Genomic DNA, 15,913 nt, shown 5'->3' on the forward strand with positions numbered 1-15,913 from the left:
AGGGGTGGGGGGGAACAATGTGAAGGGGAGAGAGCCACACCTCTGGTCACTCAGAAGTTATACTTCTGCCAGGAAGATGGGCAGTCCTCCTCACCATCTCCACCGGCCTGGGCTAGGCGATGTCTCTCAGCCGTGCAGACCTGGCCCAGCTCACTTCCTTCTGTGAAACCTTCCAGGCAGAGTCAGCTACCATCCTCTGATTCCAGAACACTTTGCCTTAGCTCCCTTTATCATACCCTCTGTGTGGGTTAAATAATGGCCCCCAAAGCTATCCATGTCCCAATCCCCAGAACCTGTGCCTGTGACCTTAGCTGGCAAAAGGGACCCTGCAGATGTGATTAGGCGAAGATCTTGCAATGGGAGAGGACTCGCTTATCTGGTGGGCCCAAAGTCATCATGAGTGTCCTGTAAGACAGAGGCAGGAGATGTGACAGAGAGGAGCAAGGGAGGTGACAACAGAAGCAAGAGGTAGCCATGGTGTGAGGAAGGGGCCACAGGATGAAGAATGCAGGCAGCCCCTGGAATCTGAAAAGGCAAGGACACGGTCCCCCCTGGAGCCTCCAGAAGGAATCAGCTCTGCCCAGAGTTACTGATTCTGGACTCCCGACCTCCACGACAGTCAGGGAACAAGTGTGTGTAGTTTTCAGCTGCCAAGTTAGTGGTGATTTGTTAGGGCAGCCCACAGGCAGCAAGTAACACCTACCACATTGTCCATTATCATTGGTTCCCTCTTGCCAGCATGAAGCCACCTTGGAGTTCACTTCTGACATCCTTCAGGCATCCAGCAGATGTTTGTAAGTGAGTGACTCATCACCACATGCACAGGTACTGAACCAGCCCTTGTGAAGGATCCCCCCCTTTTCCTTAAGAAGCCCCACCTGCCTACTATCATTGCTATAATTTCACCAATGGAATCACTCCCTGGCTTCAGATTTCTCTCACCATAAAGAACATGCCTGCCCTGCCCTGACAAAGAAAAGATGCTTCTGAAAAAGTGTTTTGTGGAAAGAAGGGAGAGCAAGAGAGATTAAGCCACGAACACACTGAGCTGCCTATACACAACAAATACCATATCAGACAGCACTGCTCTTTTCCCAGGGAGTCCAAGGCAACAAACTCAGGCAGGGAGAGTAGGTGCAGTGGCAGTAGGGTCCTGGGTGGGAGGGTGGTGAGGGTTTAGGAGGTGAATGTGCAGGGACTCTGCCCCTGGAGGATTCTGTTGCCTGGCTTTGTGATACCCCTACAAGTGCATGTGCGTTTGCGCATTGCACGTGCGCATGTAAACATTCCAGTATCACTCACTTGGCTTTGTTTTCAACCCCAAATGTTTTCTGTTGCTAACTCCCATGAAATGACTTTCTTTCGACAGTTTTTTCCCTGCTGCTACTTAATTAGTTTCCTAACCAATTATTTCACGCTGTTCATTTTCCTAGTACCCGAAGTCATTTCTGTCTCTGCAAGAGGGAGCCACCCAGCCCATTATTGCAGAGTCACTCTGCAGGCCGGTCACATCTACTGAGGAGAAGTCCACTCATGGCCCTGAAGACCCCAACAAGGGTGCCAATCACATCCCATCCTTGGCTGCTATGCCAGCGCAGAGAGAGGGCCACAGAGAGCCCTCCACCAACTCAACAGAATTGTTGCTCCAACTATACTCATCACCTACTCCTGTCACTAAAAGAGCTGCAAACACACGAAGGGCTGGGCAGATGGCACCCTAATGGACAACAGTCCACAAAATCATCTTCACCCTCCTTGTTAATTAATCATGGTCATCCAAAGGCCTCTCCAGTTGGTACCTGAAGGCACACCAGGGGAGGCAGAAAAGAATGTGGGGACCACATTATGGTTCATGGACCCTGAACACAGGCAGACAGCTAATGGCTATTCTGCTGTCCCCGACTCACCACTTATGTAACTGGGAAAGAAGGAAAGCACCTTGAATGGTCCCAGTGAGACAGAAAGGCACCCACTGGACAACCTGAGGCCACCAAATCCTCAGTGCCAAATAAAAGGCAAAGAAGGCGGTTCTCAGTGGGAGGCCTTCTTAAAATGTTTACCACAGAGTCAGGAACCAGAGCCAAGAGGACAGTAGACCCACTCACCACCTGGTTGGCTTTGCCCACACCTGAGGATATTACTTAATGTTCCCTGTGTACAAGCAAATACCAGGCACTGTCCTGAGCTGCTCACTGTCCTACAGAGGGAGACCCACGAGGCCTAAGTGTCCTAGGGAGAAGGCACAGAGGAAGGGGATCACATGTGACCTGGTCTCACATGGGAATGGTACCTGTGTCTTCTCTTGGTTTTCATAAATGATTCAGGGTCACCTGTAGAGACTTCCTACCGCACCTGGCAAGTATTTATTTGTTCCCATCTACCTCACCCTCTCTACCCACCCATTCATTCCTCTATGTCCTCAATTCTTTCCTCTACAAGGCTCAGTCCATCCATGTAAAGGATTCTACTTCTGGAAGCAACAACCATTTGCACTACCCCACACTCAGGCCCCTGTATATAAGACAGCACCCCCCACCCCCGCCCAATTCCATTCCCCCAAGGGCAGCCCACAGGCTGCAGATCAGGACCAGGCAACCCAAGAACCTGGCTGCTTAGCCCACACCTACTGGTTGAGCCCTCGTGGTCACACTGCTAAACCCCAGCACAGGGTTTTCCCATGCATAAAATGGAGGTCTGGACCAGGTCATCTCTGAAAACCCCTCTGCCATAAGAGTCTGCTCTGTTTTTCATCCAAGCAGCCCCATGGTTAAGCACTGGTTGCTTCCATGACCTAGCTGTTTCATGTGTGAGATATGTCACCCAGGTCAGCAAACAGAGTTGGAAATGACAAGAAAAAGCTACCAGAGGCAGAACGTGCACTTTGTAACAATGCCAGGCTCAAACGTCTTAACAAGCCCATGTCCCCAAGCTCCTCCCTGACTTACCTGAAAAGGAGAGGAGGGAAGGGTCTTAAAGCTTGGTCCCCATTCCAGAGAACAAAGTCTGTACTGAATCCCAGAGAGACACAAAGCAAATGTCCCTGCATCTATATGCTTCTTTCTAATGGGGGAAGTCTCTATGCATCATAGTAAATCAAACTTAAGGAAAAATGGAGTGTGTCACTTGACCACTGACCCCTGACCTTTTGACAACAGAATTCCACCATCAGCTGGGAAGAGTTCCCACTCCCACACAGGTTTAACTATGCTAGACCCAACCTTTCAAAATTATTTAAAGTTGGCTCATGAATATTCTAAGGCAAAGTGGCCAGCAGGAAGCCCAGAGGCCAAGCACAGGGGGCCCCCCTACGACCCATCCCTGATCCTGCTGTCCACTCCCTGCTGCTTAGGAACTACCATACAAACTCCACCAGGACTGCATCAGTGCCTCACCTTCCAGCCAAAGGATTGTGAAAATGTCACTCCCAAAGCAGTGGAAACTATTTCTAGTTGTTGTGACTAAGTAAAGATGGGATAAGGGACTCATCAAAGGCCCACATGTCTGGAAATCTCAAGCAGGTGGGGGCAAAAAACCTCCACAGCCTGGAATCACCTTCTGTGTAGAGCCCAGGTTGTGCCTACTCTGCCAGCATGCTGAGGCCCTACCCCTCTTCAGCTCTGTGCTACTAGTGGCCCAATTCCTGCCTCCCTGCTACTTTCCCCTTCTGGAAAACAGCAGCCCCCATGTGGGCCCCCAAGTTAATCTAGAAAGATGAGTACTGTTCACACATCAACCCACATTAGGAAGACACTACATCAGCAAATGCTTAAAAAAGAAATCCATTGTTTTGGAAAGATAAGTTAACTACAAGGTTGACACGGTAGAGGCACTTTGTCCATGCCAGCACCCAGCCTGGGCAGACACACAGATGATTCTGCCACAGGAGGTCCATGTAGGCAGGGCATATCCTTTAGTACAGTCGAGGGGCTGGAATTATTTCACAACTTTAACTCAAGTGGCACCAGACTAGATCCATGGTAAACCTTCTAGTAAGGTTCTAACGTGCTGAATTCCACTTCGAGTCAGAGGTCCTCCGGCCCAGTGTGACAGCAGCCAGAGACCCTGTGGAACATGGTGCATCCGCAGGGCATCAGGGGGGCTTCCCCTCTCTAACGGTTCCCTATCTCACTAAAGGGGCTGGGTAAGGAAACACTTCTCAGGTCAGAGTGCATTTGTGAAACTACCATGATCAGCACAGCAAACACAGGACTGGGAAGAACAGGTCAGCAAAGGAGGGGAACGAGGGGAAGCAGGCAGGGAGGAGGGCCCTGCTCAAGGCCGCCCTACCACAAACAGAGAAGTGGATTCAAACTCACATTTACTGCACTCCCAAACCAACACTCTCCCTACACCCTTTGGGCTCCTGGCACCTCGACGCAGCAGGCCTGCCTCTGTTTCCTGGTAGCCGAAACCATGTGGAAAAGAATGAAGGCCACAGCAAGGCTGAACACAGGACCAATTTAAAAATAAATCTAAAAACATGAGATTAATCCACAATATACCTTCTCAGGTTCACCATGTCACGCCTCTGCTCTCAACACGATAGTTCCCTGCATCTGAGGAAGCGTCTCTGCCTCTCAGCACAGACCTAGCAAGGGGGTCATCACTGCCTGGATTCTACACATCTCCAATGTACGTTCATACACCCCGATTGCAGGCCTGCAGCGAGTTCAATACACAAGGGCAACTACCCTCACGGCCAGTCTGTGGCTATAGACCAACTCGAGGGGTGGAAAGGATGCTGAGAGCCCAGGCTGGCCCTCAGCCAGCACCGTTCCCTCCCTGCATGCAGGAAGCAGATGATGGCTATGTCGGCCACTGCCAGACACAGTGAAGGACAGGACTGCTGGGGAAAAGAAACCTTCCTTCTCCTAAAACAGGTCTTACCTGTTTACAAATCCCAGTCTGTTGCTCAGACGTTGAGTGACCCCCACCATATCTCCAGGCCTGTTTTTTCATCTATGAAATGGATACAATATCAAGGCAACGTCACGGGGACCATGTTAGAGATCATGCCTGAAGAGCCAATACAGCACTGGGCCAAGGATGCTGCTCCTCCCCAATCTCTGCACAAAGCAGGAAGGTGGCCAATGTCCTCTTTTTCCTTTCAGAAGATGTCTCTGATCCCCCAAACAACCCATTGTCTTGAATACTATGCACATCATGGTTTGGTTCATGTGGGTCCCAACAGATTGAAAGCTTCACCACAAGAGGGACCTCCTTGTGGCCAAGTGTTTCTCCCCCACAGTTCTTTGCTATGGACACAACAGCCACAATGAATGAATCACACACATCAGCCTGCCTCTGCCTAGGAAAGCGCCAAGTAAGGAAGAAACAACCAGAGCTTCTAGAAGAAGTTCTCAAACATCAGTGACTCCTAAAAATCCCAAGGAGTGGTTATTTAAACTGGAAAGGTGGGCCTTGCCCTCAGGAGGTTCTTAGGAGAATGCCTGCCAACAGATGGGACGGGGCACAGAGCAAAAGGACCTCAGAGATTGCTCCTAAAGAGGAGGGCTAAACTATGCCACCCTTCTCATGGCCCTGGGCACCTGAGCACCATGCACCTGAGCACCATGCAGAGCTTTGACACCACCCTGAAGTGGCTGAAATGTGTCATGAATGAAGTAGGCGAAAGTCTTGAGATCAAAGTAACCTCCAGGACACTGTCTTACAGGAAGCAAACCCTTATAAAGGAGCCACAATCCTAATCTGTTGTCACCTGCCATCCTCTGAAGAATGTTCACACCAAGTTCACCTCTCAACAGAGACAGATGCTCTAAACACAGACACCCCAGCTAACTGCTCCGGCTAGACATTTGCATTCTATGGAATGGACAAACTCACGGCTGCCCCTGATACAGGCCTATATATGAGGACTAAGGACATGAACTAAGTTCAGGGTCCTCAACAGCACAGCCCCTACAAAGTCCCACAGCTCTGGTCTGTCCTGACTCTCAAGACAAAGAATGCAGAAAAGGTCTATACAATGAAAGGTGACCCTTAATACCACCACTTGCCACAGAGGTATGGTACAATCCCTCCATGATTTCCATGCAGGAGAAACCCAGGGTTAGTGTGTTTCAGGGCAGACAGGGAACATAATTAAAAAAAAAAAAAAAAAAAGGCTCTGACACATGCTCCAACATGGATCAGCCTTAAAGATATTATGCTAAGTGAAATAAGCCAGACATGGAAGGACAAATATTGTATGACTCCACTTATATGAGGTACCTAGAGTCATCAAAATCATGGAGACAGGAAGTAGAAAGGGGTTGCCAATGGCCAGGGGGAAGGGAGACTGGGAGGCAGTACTCAGGAGGGACAGAGTTTCAGTTGTGCAAGATGAAGAGCTCTGCAGAAGGAAGGGGGTGATGGCTGTACAATGTGCTTGATACACCAGAAACACACTCTTAAAAATGGCTAAAATGGCAAGTGTTGTTATATATAGCTTATTATAATTTAAAAAGCAAAGACAAAAACTTTAGAGCATCTTTCTGCCTGGCTTCCAGGAGGGAAAAGGAAGAGCACATGAAAGCAAGAAACCAGACTGCCCACAGCTCATCAGGTACGGTTCCAACACAGCACCCCAAAGCCTCATGGTCCAGCACACACCACTGTGGCCTGCTTCTCCGCAGGACTTGCTCTTCTCTGAGAAAGCCTTCCTTCTAATAACCTCTGAGATCTAATAAAACCAGTACCTTAGCTTTACATTGATCCCCAAAAGTTCAAAGAAAGGTGGCAGAATTTGGCACAATCACAGGCAGATTACAGAGGAAGAAACAACAGCAGAGGAGAAAGAGGGAGAGGTTTGGGCTTCTAGATTATTTACTCTGTCTCCCACTGAAAAAACCAGAGACCCAGCCAAAGTGCTCAGGCTCCCACTTGTCTGTGAGGCTGCCCTGAGCCCACCTCACCTCAGCTTGCATTTGGGAAATTTCTTTTCCTTTTTTGGGAAATCTGTCTCTCCTCCACACCCACCAGTTACAGGGTACGTGGGTGTATCGAGAAAGAAATTTCCCAAAAAAGGAAAAGTGATTCCCAGAGGTTAGCCCCATCTCAGAACTGCCTGGAAGAGAAAGGCACTGGAGCCAGACTAGGCCTGAAGACCTAGCAGACCTAGCAGAAGTCTCTGACTATAGAAGCCTCTCAAAGAAGCCCTCAAGGCGGGCCCTGACCCAGGTGTTGCAGGGTCTCAGGGGAACTGCTGACAACAGCCCCACCCATGTTGGTCCCAGCCAAGGGGGCCTGGGACAGCCTTCCCCACTCTGCTCTCTGAAGCCTTCAGGAGGGTGTTCTCCCCTCTGCTGAGAAATCAATAAGAGCTGTAACACATAACATACCTAGTCCTTCTTCAGGAAGCACCCCAGCTCTCACCTTCTCCAAACACTGAGAATAGAAACTCTGCAGTAACCCATTTACAAAGTCGGTTAATTCAACTCAATACATATTTACTAGGTCTGCGCCACCCAAGTCCCAGGCCAGACAATGCAGAAAGATACCAAGAATTATCAGGGAACCCAACAATGAAAAAAAAAAAAGTTACAATCTAGTTGGTAAGATAACATTTAAACCAATGAAAACAAATAGTAATATTGTATAAAAGGCAAGTAACAATTTGAAACAGATTGTGACTAAGTGTTAAGGGAACAGCCAACCATAAAATGCTATAATGTATTACATACAGTAGATGAGCTCTGGAGCACTTGCCTGTTGGGAGCAGAGGGGAGAAGGCTGGGTTGCTCCGCAGGAGTGGTAGGATCAGCCCCAGTGGCTACAGGCTGCCCAGAGCTGCTACTCTTGGAGACCAACACCAAGATGGGGCCATGACACAGCATGGTGGTCTGAGCACAGCACAGGAGTGGGCCCCATATGCTCCCTAAGGTTAAGTGTCACACACAAGAGCAATTCTGCTAGCCCTGTGGTCACCTGATACACAAGGACAACCCATGGAAAGCCCTTCAGGCCAGGAAAAGGCCCACTCCTAATTCCATGCCTGGCACATAGCAAACTAGCCAGCTGGCTAACCCTGGCCCTTCACATCTCTCACTCCCAGGAAATCAGACAGGTGAAGCCTTTCATACCTTAAGAATAGGGGTGAAAACAAAGCAAGTCAAACTTATAATTAAAATAACAACAACAACAACAAAAAAAAAACACCTTAAACCAGCCACTGACCAGATCACGAGAATTTCTCAGCTGTGGCACTGCTGACATCAGGGACTGATCATTCCCTGTTGTGAGGCCTGTCCTGTTCATCTCAGCACGCCCAGCCTCCACCCATAGGTGTCCACAGCTACTTTATTCATCCCTGCACAGTTATGAGACTCAAAGGAGGCTCCAGGCATTGCAAGGTGGTCCTGGGAAGCACAGTGGTGCCCAGCTGAGAACCATGGTTCTTTTAGGTTCTCTCAGAGAAAAATCTCAGCATGGCTACATTCAGTTCACACATGAGCCTGCCTGAAAAGCTTTCCTGCTCCAGGTCTCAGGACTCTGCTAGCCAGAGGGAGACAGGCGTCCAGGCACCAGGAAAGCTGACCTCTGGACTGGAGCTCCAGGATTCTGGACTGTGCTCATCCAGGATGTGGCCAGGAAGAACATGGCCCAATATAGACCCCTTGGGTGGGACAAGTCCCTCCAGCTGCTGTAAGTAAGAGCCTACCTGCAAGGCCCAGGACAGTGGCTGCCAACGCTGACCCAGGCAGCTAGCACCAGACCACCTCTACCATCTGGCCTCTTCTCATTGGCAGCCCAGATGCTGCCTTGCAACTTTCCCCACAGGACTTTCCCAGCACAATGTAGAAAACAACTGAAATGTTGCTTTAAAGGTATTTCAATGCAACCACCACGGTCTTTTTTCACTCCTAAAATAATGCCACTGTCTTCCCTGGAGTAGCAGTGTATCTGCCCGTGGTTTGGGTGTTTCAACACTAACTGGCACACCAGGTCAGTCTCTAGCTCCAAGGTCATCTGCCAGAAAGTGGCCCATGTCCCCAAACTCTCAACTCTGGGCGTCCCCCACAATGCCCACTCTGTAGTCTGAGTTTTTCCCGGGGGTTCTTTTCCCACATCACTGGCACAGTCCCACCGCCACCCCAGCAACATGTAAAATAATACCCAACCAACATTCAGGTTACTGGGAGACCAAAATGTACCGCAAGGTGTCAGTACTCATGGCTAGACAGCCTCAATTATTTAGGAGCAGCTCTGGGGATGCAGTATGGACTCTGCGGTTGTGTAGACACAAAGGCGTCTGCAGGAGCCACCCTCTCTGTATTTGTGCGACTGAGCTGAAGGAAACAAAGGACTGGACTGGACTCCTGTTAGACATAAAGAGAGATTTCCTCACCCAAATAACTGTCTCCAAGGAAAGTCCAGGGAACTATATTTTTCGGGAAGGTCCATGGTCCAGTCAAGCCTGGATGTAATCCAGAGACCTCTGAGGCTCCTTCTATACTAGTAGTCTCTGCAGGACTTCAGGACAAGTCAGTCAGTCCCAGGGAGGACAGTGGAAACTTCAAGGCTTATAGGAGCCCAACTCCCACCCAGGGCTGCCACTTGTAAGATGGCCAAGTCAGGAAAACATAGAGGGCAGTGCTGGATCTGCCTCTAGGCCTGCCTCCAGGCCTGCCTCCTTTCACTGGAGAAATGGGTGTCCAAGGGAATCAGTCCCCCTGCTCCTTTTTCTAGCAAATTCTACCACCTCAATGGGGCTCATATCCAAACTACTCTGGGGATGCTCCAGGGCAAAACACGTACCACATTGTATAAATATACTCACCAGGAAGAATGAGAAAGAAGAAACTTATGTTTAAGAAGGAACCAAGGAGGTGATAGTTGAGATAGAAGTAGGTATTAATTCCACACCTAAATGTCATATCTGTTAATTCATCTGAGAAACCAAACAGAGGAAGCATCACTTCACCAAGATTAGGACACCCATGTGGAAATGGACTCACTTGTGGCCTGTTCACACAGCTGTAATGACCACCCTAAAATCCAAGTGTCCCAATAGTCTACAAGGTGCTTGGAGGGGACAGTTATCTCTGCGCACACCTCTGGAACCCTGCTCTCACTCCTCTAGCAAAAAATGAACTCTGGAGGGGATGGGCTCAGCCTATTTTACATGGTATGTCTAGGTTTTTAAGTACAGTCCCAATTACAAATGCTGCCCACATAATGCACAGACACACTTACAAACTCAAATGGAACAGGAAAAAGTACTTAAATCTTACATCTTTGATCTTTTAAAAAGCTTGGAATTTGGTCATACTTTAGTTAGGAAAGACCAAGCTCCTTTAGAGAAAAACTCAGGAGCAAAATGGATAGAAAAAGAAAAGCCAGAACATTTCCCCTGGTTGGTTTTCAGGTTCACCTCTGGACCAAGAACAGTAAATATCCATCCAGCCCAGGACACAGGGAGCAAACCAGGTGGCAGGAAGAAGCCAGATGCCCTGGCTTAGTGACTAAAAGAAAATTGACCCCATGGCCAAGGGGCCTCTGCAAGTCCAATGGGATAAGCGAGACCACCTGTAGCAACGAAACTGAGAAGTAGTCCTGGGACTACAGCACATGAATGCACATGTGCTCAACTTACACAAACACACACACACCACACTCTCACATGTGCCCAGGGGCCAGCCCCCACAGTCTGCTCTCCTTCTCTCTAACCAGGAATGCCCTGGTCACATCTGAGTCCTATCAGCCCAGAATAGAAGTGACTTCCTCCTTCACTACTTACTCTCACCTGTCACCACGAATGATGCCTCAAACCAAATGTCTGGATTTTCAGAACTATCTCTACCAGATGCCACAGGTTCTTCAAATTCCAGGTTCCCAGAAGAAGCAAAAGCGAGAGCTCACACTGGTGTGCTCACAGGCGACAGATGGAAAAGAAGAGGCTTAGAGGAGGCTAGAGTTACGGAGTGGACACAGGAGGACACTCACCATCTCATCCAGGGCGTAGCGCAAGAGGCCATGCTCGTAGAGGATAAAGAACCGCCGCTGCCATTTCTGCAATGGAGCACAGAGTGGGTGGTTAGGAGGGCTCTGGCCCCGATCTCTGCTTGCCCCGTATCTCACAAGCCTATGTCAAAGGAATGTGGCCTCCACAGCTTCCATTCCTGGGGCAGATGACAGGAAAAGAGGTACCCAGGCAAAAGAACAGTAATTTGTTAGATGGCAGTAGTCCAGGGGAGAGACCCAAAACACCCAGTGTTTGTCTGCACAAAGCTAGTGAGATGTCACAGGATGCCTGGTTTATTTTAACTGGAAAACTCCTGAAGAGCAGAAATGGTGTCTTGGTCACCTTTTTGTATTCCCTATGTGCCCAGCACATTTGGGTCCCAAATGACCCCTATGTGCCCAGCACAGAGTCTGTCACATAACATGTGTCGATATTTATTTGATGAACTGTATGGAATATGGAATAACCTAAGGATGGCACTGACTCCCCACTTCTGACAACAATCTAGGAAAATGCTATGAAAGGGCTGTTCTGATGAGCACAGGGAGTGGGAGACAGGGAAAAAGCCAGACTCCAGTGCTCACTGAGGATGAGCAAGCTAAGGAAAATCAAAACTGAGGAGGGAATGATTCCAATGTCCAAGCAGTGATGGACTGGCAAAGGAGGCCCCTCTGTACTCTCCAACCAAAGGACAGCACACTAGGGGCCAGTGGTGGGCAGAACAAAAGGGCATTTGCGCTTTCCTTTCTGTGATGGGGGAAACATGTCCAGAACAAGACACTCCTGGTCCTTGAATCCCAAAGATCATCACAAAGATCCATGACCTATTTTCAACATTTTAAAGACCCAATTCATATTATCACTGGCAATAAGGCCACAAGAACTAACTAAACTACCATGTCTCTTTGCTTTGGGCCAGAATTAAATCATTAAGAACCCTGTTTTTCCCACCAGAAGCTGAAAATGGCAATTTCACGTAACACAAAAAGAAAACAGGAAAGAGAGCTGCTCCCTGGTTACTGCAGGCACTGGAGTACCCCCATCGTCTTCCTGCCTGGAATGGAGGACCAGGATGCTCAGACAGCCTTGCAAAGGGGACCTGTAGATGGCTGGTTCCACATGGGGTATCCAGGAAGAGGCCACGTGATATCTTCCTGAGAAACATTTTCAAGGCTTCTTTGAAGATAGTGATATCTTTAAAGTCAAAACCCACATCAGAAGTAATCCTACAGACCCCAAACAAAACCCAAAGTCTGTGGGGCATCACAGCCCCCATCCCAGCCTGCAGCACTCAGGCCAGGGGGCAGCAGAAATCAAGAGGCAGAGCAGAGGATCTCAGGGAGCAGGGGACTGGAAAGGAGAGGAGTTGGAGCAATTCACTGGGTATGCACAGCAGCACCTGGAAAGAAAACATGTGGAAAAGGACAGATGGTATTTTAACTGAAGTCATCCAAAGGGGCTCCCTGGTAGAGGAACAAACCACTGGTTGGGGACAATGTCAGTTTAATCACCTCGATGCTCCAGCTCAGACCAAGCTGCTGCAGGCACCTGGACGCAGCAGGGACCCGCCATCGGCTGGAGTGCCCAGGAGAGATGGGACAAAAACAAAGCTGGCCTTCCAGTCCTTCCTCCTTTCAGCAGTGCTCATTTGCTGAGCTCCCAGACAGGGAGGACTGGAGGGAAGAGAGATGAGGAAGGGAGGGAATGAGGGAATTGGAAGCCTAATTAGCAAAATGCAAATGTTTGCTGTACTGCTTTAATGGTTTCTGTAGTGGAGCTGACCCAGGAAAACGGGAGGCACCCGTGTGAGAGCATCTCCTTTTGAAGGGTGGACCTGGCTCAACTAGGATCATTGAATCTTTTCCCGTAGGACCTACGAATTTACCAAATGGGGGTTCTCTGCTGATCCTGCCATCCCAGGATCCACTGCTGACCTCCCATCTCCCTCTTCACTCTGTCAAATCTGCCCTTAGATGGGCATGTCTCCATCCCTCCCACTTCAAGAATTCACTCTGAGGTCCTTACCCGAGACCGATGCACTGGGTTGTCAAAGTCGGTCCCATCTGGAGCCAGGAGCAGCCAGCCACCATAAATAGGTTTTGCCTGGAAGAGAAAAAAGAGGGTAGGTCATCAGTGGCCTTGGACCAGAGAGAGAACAGGTTCAACGGTCAAGTTAAAGTACTCCCTGGACACAGAAGTCACCTCGGCTCAGCACACACCAGCCATCTCATTCCCCAGCCACAGGCCGAGGCTCCCAAGAAAGCCGTCTGGGAGTAGGAGGCAGTGTCTGGTGTGGAGAGAGGAGCACAAAACCCAGCAGGACTGACAAACAGGAGAAGACAGGAACTCCGAAGAAACAGATGCCTCCCTCAAGTTCGCAATCAAGCCATGAAGATCAGGAAACGATGGTGTTTTCAATCACCACATGAGTGCCACTGTGTGCTGGGTACTAGTATATCACGCAAACAACAGCCCAACGCCCTCATTCTGATGGGACAAAACAAGGCCTGGCAGGAGAGACACTGCTTTAGCGATCACAACACTGGCCAAAGAATCAACAACTTCCTGGCTATGTGACATTGGGCTGAAAACTGTTTGGATTTCAACTGTCCTACCTGAAAGGAGGAGATGATAGTAATTGCATCTACACCTCATGAGACTCATGTGAGGACTGATGATAACGTAAGTAAAACACAGCACAGGAATATAAAATGGTGCAGCCACTGTGGAAAAGTCTGGCACTTCCTCAAAGAGTTAAACACAGAAGTCTACTCAACCCAGAATTCCACTCGTAGGTATATACACCCGAGAAAACCGAAAGGTGCTCAAGTAAAAAACTGAATGTGAATGTTCAAAACAGCACTATTTACAATTACCAAAAGGTAGAAACACTCCCACTATACATCAACAGATGAGTGGATAAACAAAATGTGGCATATCCATAAAACAGAACAATCTTAGCAATAAAAAGGCATGAAGTCCAGGCACTTTCTATGACACAGATGAACCCCGAAGACATTACACCGAGTGAGAGATCCCATAGTGGACTATTCAGCTTACATGGAAAAGTCCAGAATAGGCACATCAATAGAAACAGAAAGCAGATCAGTGGTTGCCAGGACACAGAGGGAACAGGAAATGGGAAATGACTGCTAACAGGTATGGGGTTTCTTTTTGGGATGATGAAAACGTTCTGGAATTAGAAAGTGGAGATGGCTGAATGGCCTTGTGAATCTAACACTTTAAAAGGTTGAATTTTATGATATATAAATTATATCTCCAAAAAATTGTATGAGGGAAAGAACCACTAAGCACAGTGTTTGGCCTATTAGTGCATAATAAATGTTAGTTATTAATTTTTTTAATGAAGTGTCCCCCACCCCCCAAGCCCCGGACAACAGGAGCTCAACATGAGCTGAGACTAGACAGACACTCTGGCTCTACCTCCCTTTTCAGCCATACTTGGCTAGTGAGAAGCAGCTGGAAAAGGCACAACCAAGCCAATTTATCCATTACCTTTTGGAGGGCAGTAACACAAATTAAAACCCAAATGCTGCCTACTTTTTATACACATGATTCCTCTCTGGGAAAGCCTTAGGGGTCTTCTTAACCTTCTTTTTATTCAACACATTCCAAACTGGAGCCCTGTCACATCACCTCATTTTATAGCTGTGGAATGTGTGATTCAGAGAGGGAAAATCACTTGCCAGAGGTCACACAGCATTCTTGGGTAAGCCAAGAACATTCCTTTTTCTGGGCTTCTGCAGGGTCTTCAAGGCCCCTAGGGGAAGCTCTGGCTCTTCCCCGTGAGGGTAAACAGAGTAGTAGGAGCTTTGGGCAAGGGGTGTAGAGTGGGCTGAAGAAAGGAAGTGAGAGGCTGGCCATGACGAAATACGGGGGTGGGTGCTGACAGGGAAACTGGGGTTAGAAGGACACAACCCGGGAGGACCACAAGGCACATGGAATGAAATTCTGTCTTGGAAAGCAGAAGTAAAGGGAGTACAGTCAGTTTTCTCAGCAAATACCGGTCCAGTAGCGCCCAGCCATTCCTCCAGCAAGCAGGCACACTCAGTGTCTCCCTATCACACCCCTCAGTGACATACAGACACAAGACAGAAACGTTAGGGCGAGAGGGTGATCCTGCACCAGGTGATTTCCCCACTTCACCTCTCAGCTTGGCGGTCCCTGAGATGTGAAATCAGGAGGTCAGACAAGGCAGTGTCTCCTCCATTTCTGTCTCGCTGTGACTATTCTACTCTCCCAGTCTCTGGCTGCAGGGCTTTGGGGAGACTTCATGTCACCAGCTACACCTACCCAACCCTTCCCCAAAAGGAGTAGCAGGAGCCCTGAGGGACTGGCACAGATTTCCTTGACCCGGCCAGGGTCTCATCACAACCTCTCACTCTCAGTTACTCACGTAACATCTACTCGGGCCTGCTGTGCACTGGGCCCACATGCTGCACGCCAGGGGGCCGGCACCTGCCTGAAACTGCCAGGCCTTTCTGGGACACACCACCCCAAAGGAGACTCTTCCAGGTGGACGGGCTGTTCTAAAAGTGGGAAGCTAAAAATTTACCCTGAGTAAATGTAAACCAGCGAGTCTCCCAAACTTTGGGAAGGGCAGAGGAGGACAGTGTCACTAGGTGAGTTTTCAAGGGACTCTGCCCCCCATCCCTAGCCATATTTGGGAAACTTCATTCAAAGAAACAGGGACAAAGGCTTAAAAGGGCAATGACCCAGGGGTTTGTAGAAAGGGAGTGGAAACATGCCAGACACAGCCCAGAGGGGGTAGCAAGAGGCAGCAGGCATAGGCCTGATGGGTAGGAGGCAGAGCAAGGAGCTCCTGAATCTGAATCAAGGGCTGACTTGGGGCCTACATCTGGATAACAACATGAACCTCCGATGGCCACTGTGCACCTCTAGGCTCATAGGAGAAAGGAAGGTACCTGC

General features: G+C 49.0%; 1 protein-coding gene across 3 annotated transcripts in view; it reads right to left on the minus strand.

The window, feature by feature from the left end:
- The window catches only part of MPRIP (myosin phosphatase Rho interacting protein), a 154,730-nt gene that overhangs the window by 108,565 nt on the left and 30,252 nt on the right, over positions 1 to 15,913 (minus strand). For all 3 annotated transcript variants that reach the window (XM_038537130.1, XM_038537131.1, XM_038537132.1), the window contains exons 2-3: positions 12,989 to 13,066; positions 10,945 to 11,010 (exon numbers count right to left, since the gene is read on the minus strand). In XM_038537130.1, the coding sequence (XP_038393058.1) occupies positions 10,945 to 11,010; positions 12,989 to 13,066 (144 nt within the window). The remainder of the gene's footprint in view (positions 1 to 10,944; positions 11,011 to 12,988; positions 13,067 to 15,913) is intronic.

This window comes from Canis lupus, chromosome 5 (assembly GCF_011100685.1).
Source record: "Canis lupus familiaris isolate Mischka breed German Shepherd chromosome 5, alternate assembly UU_Cfam_GSD_1.0, whole genome shotgun sequence".
Taxonomy (NCBI): Eukaryota; Metazoa; Chordata; class Mammalia; order Carnivora; family Canidae; genus Canis; species Canis lupus.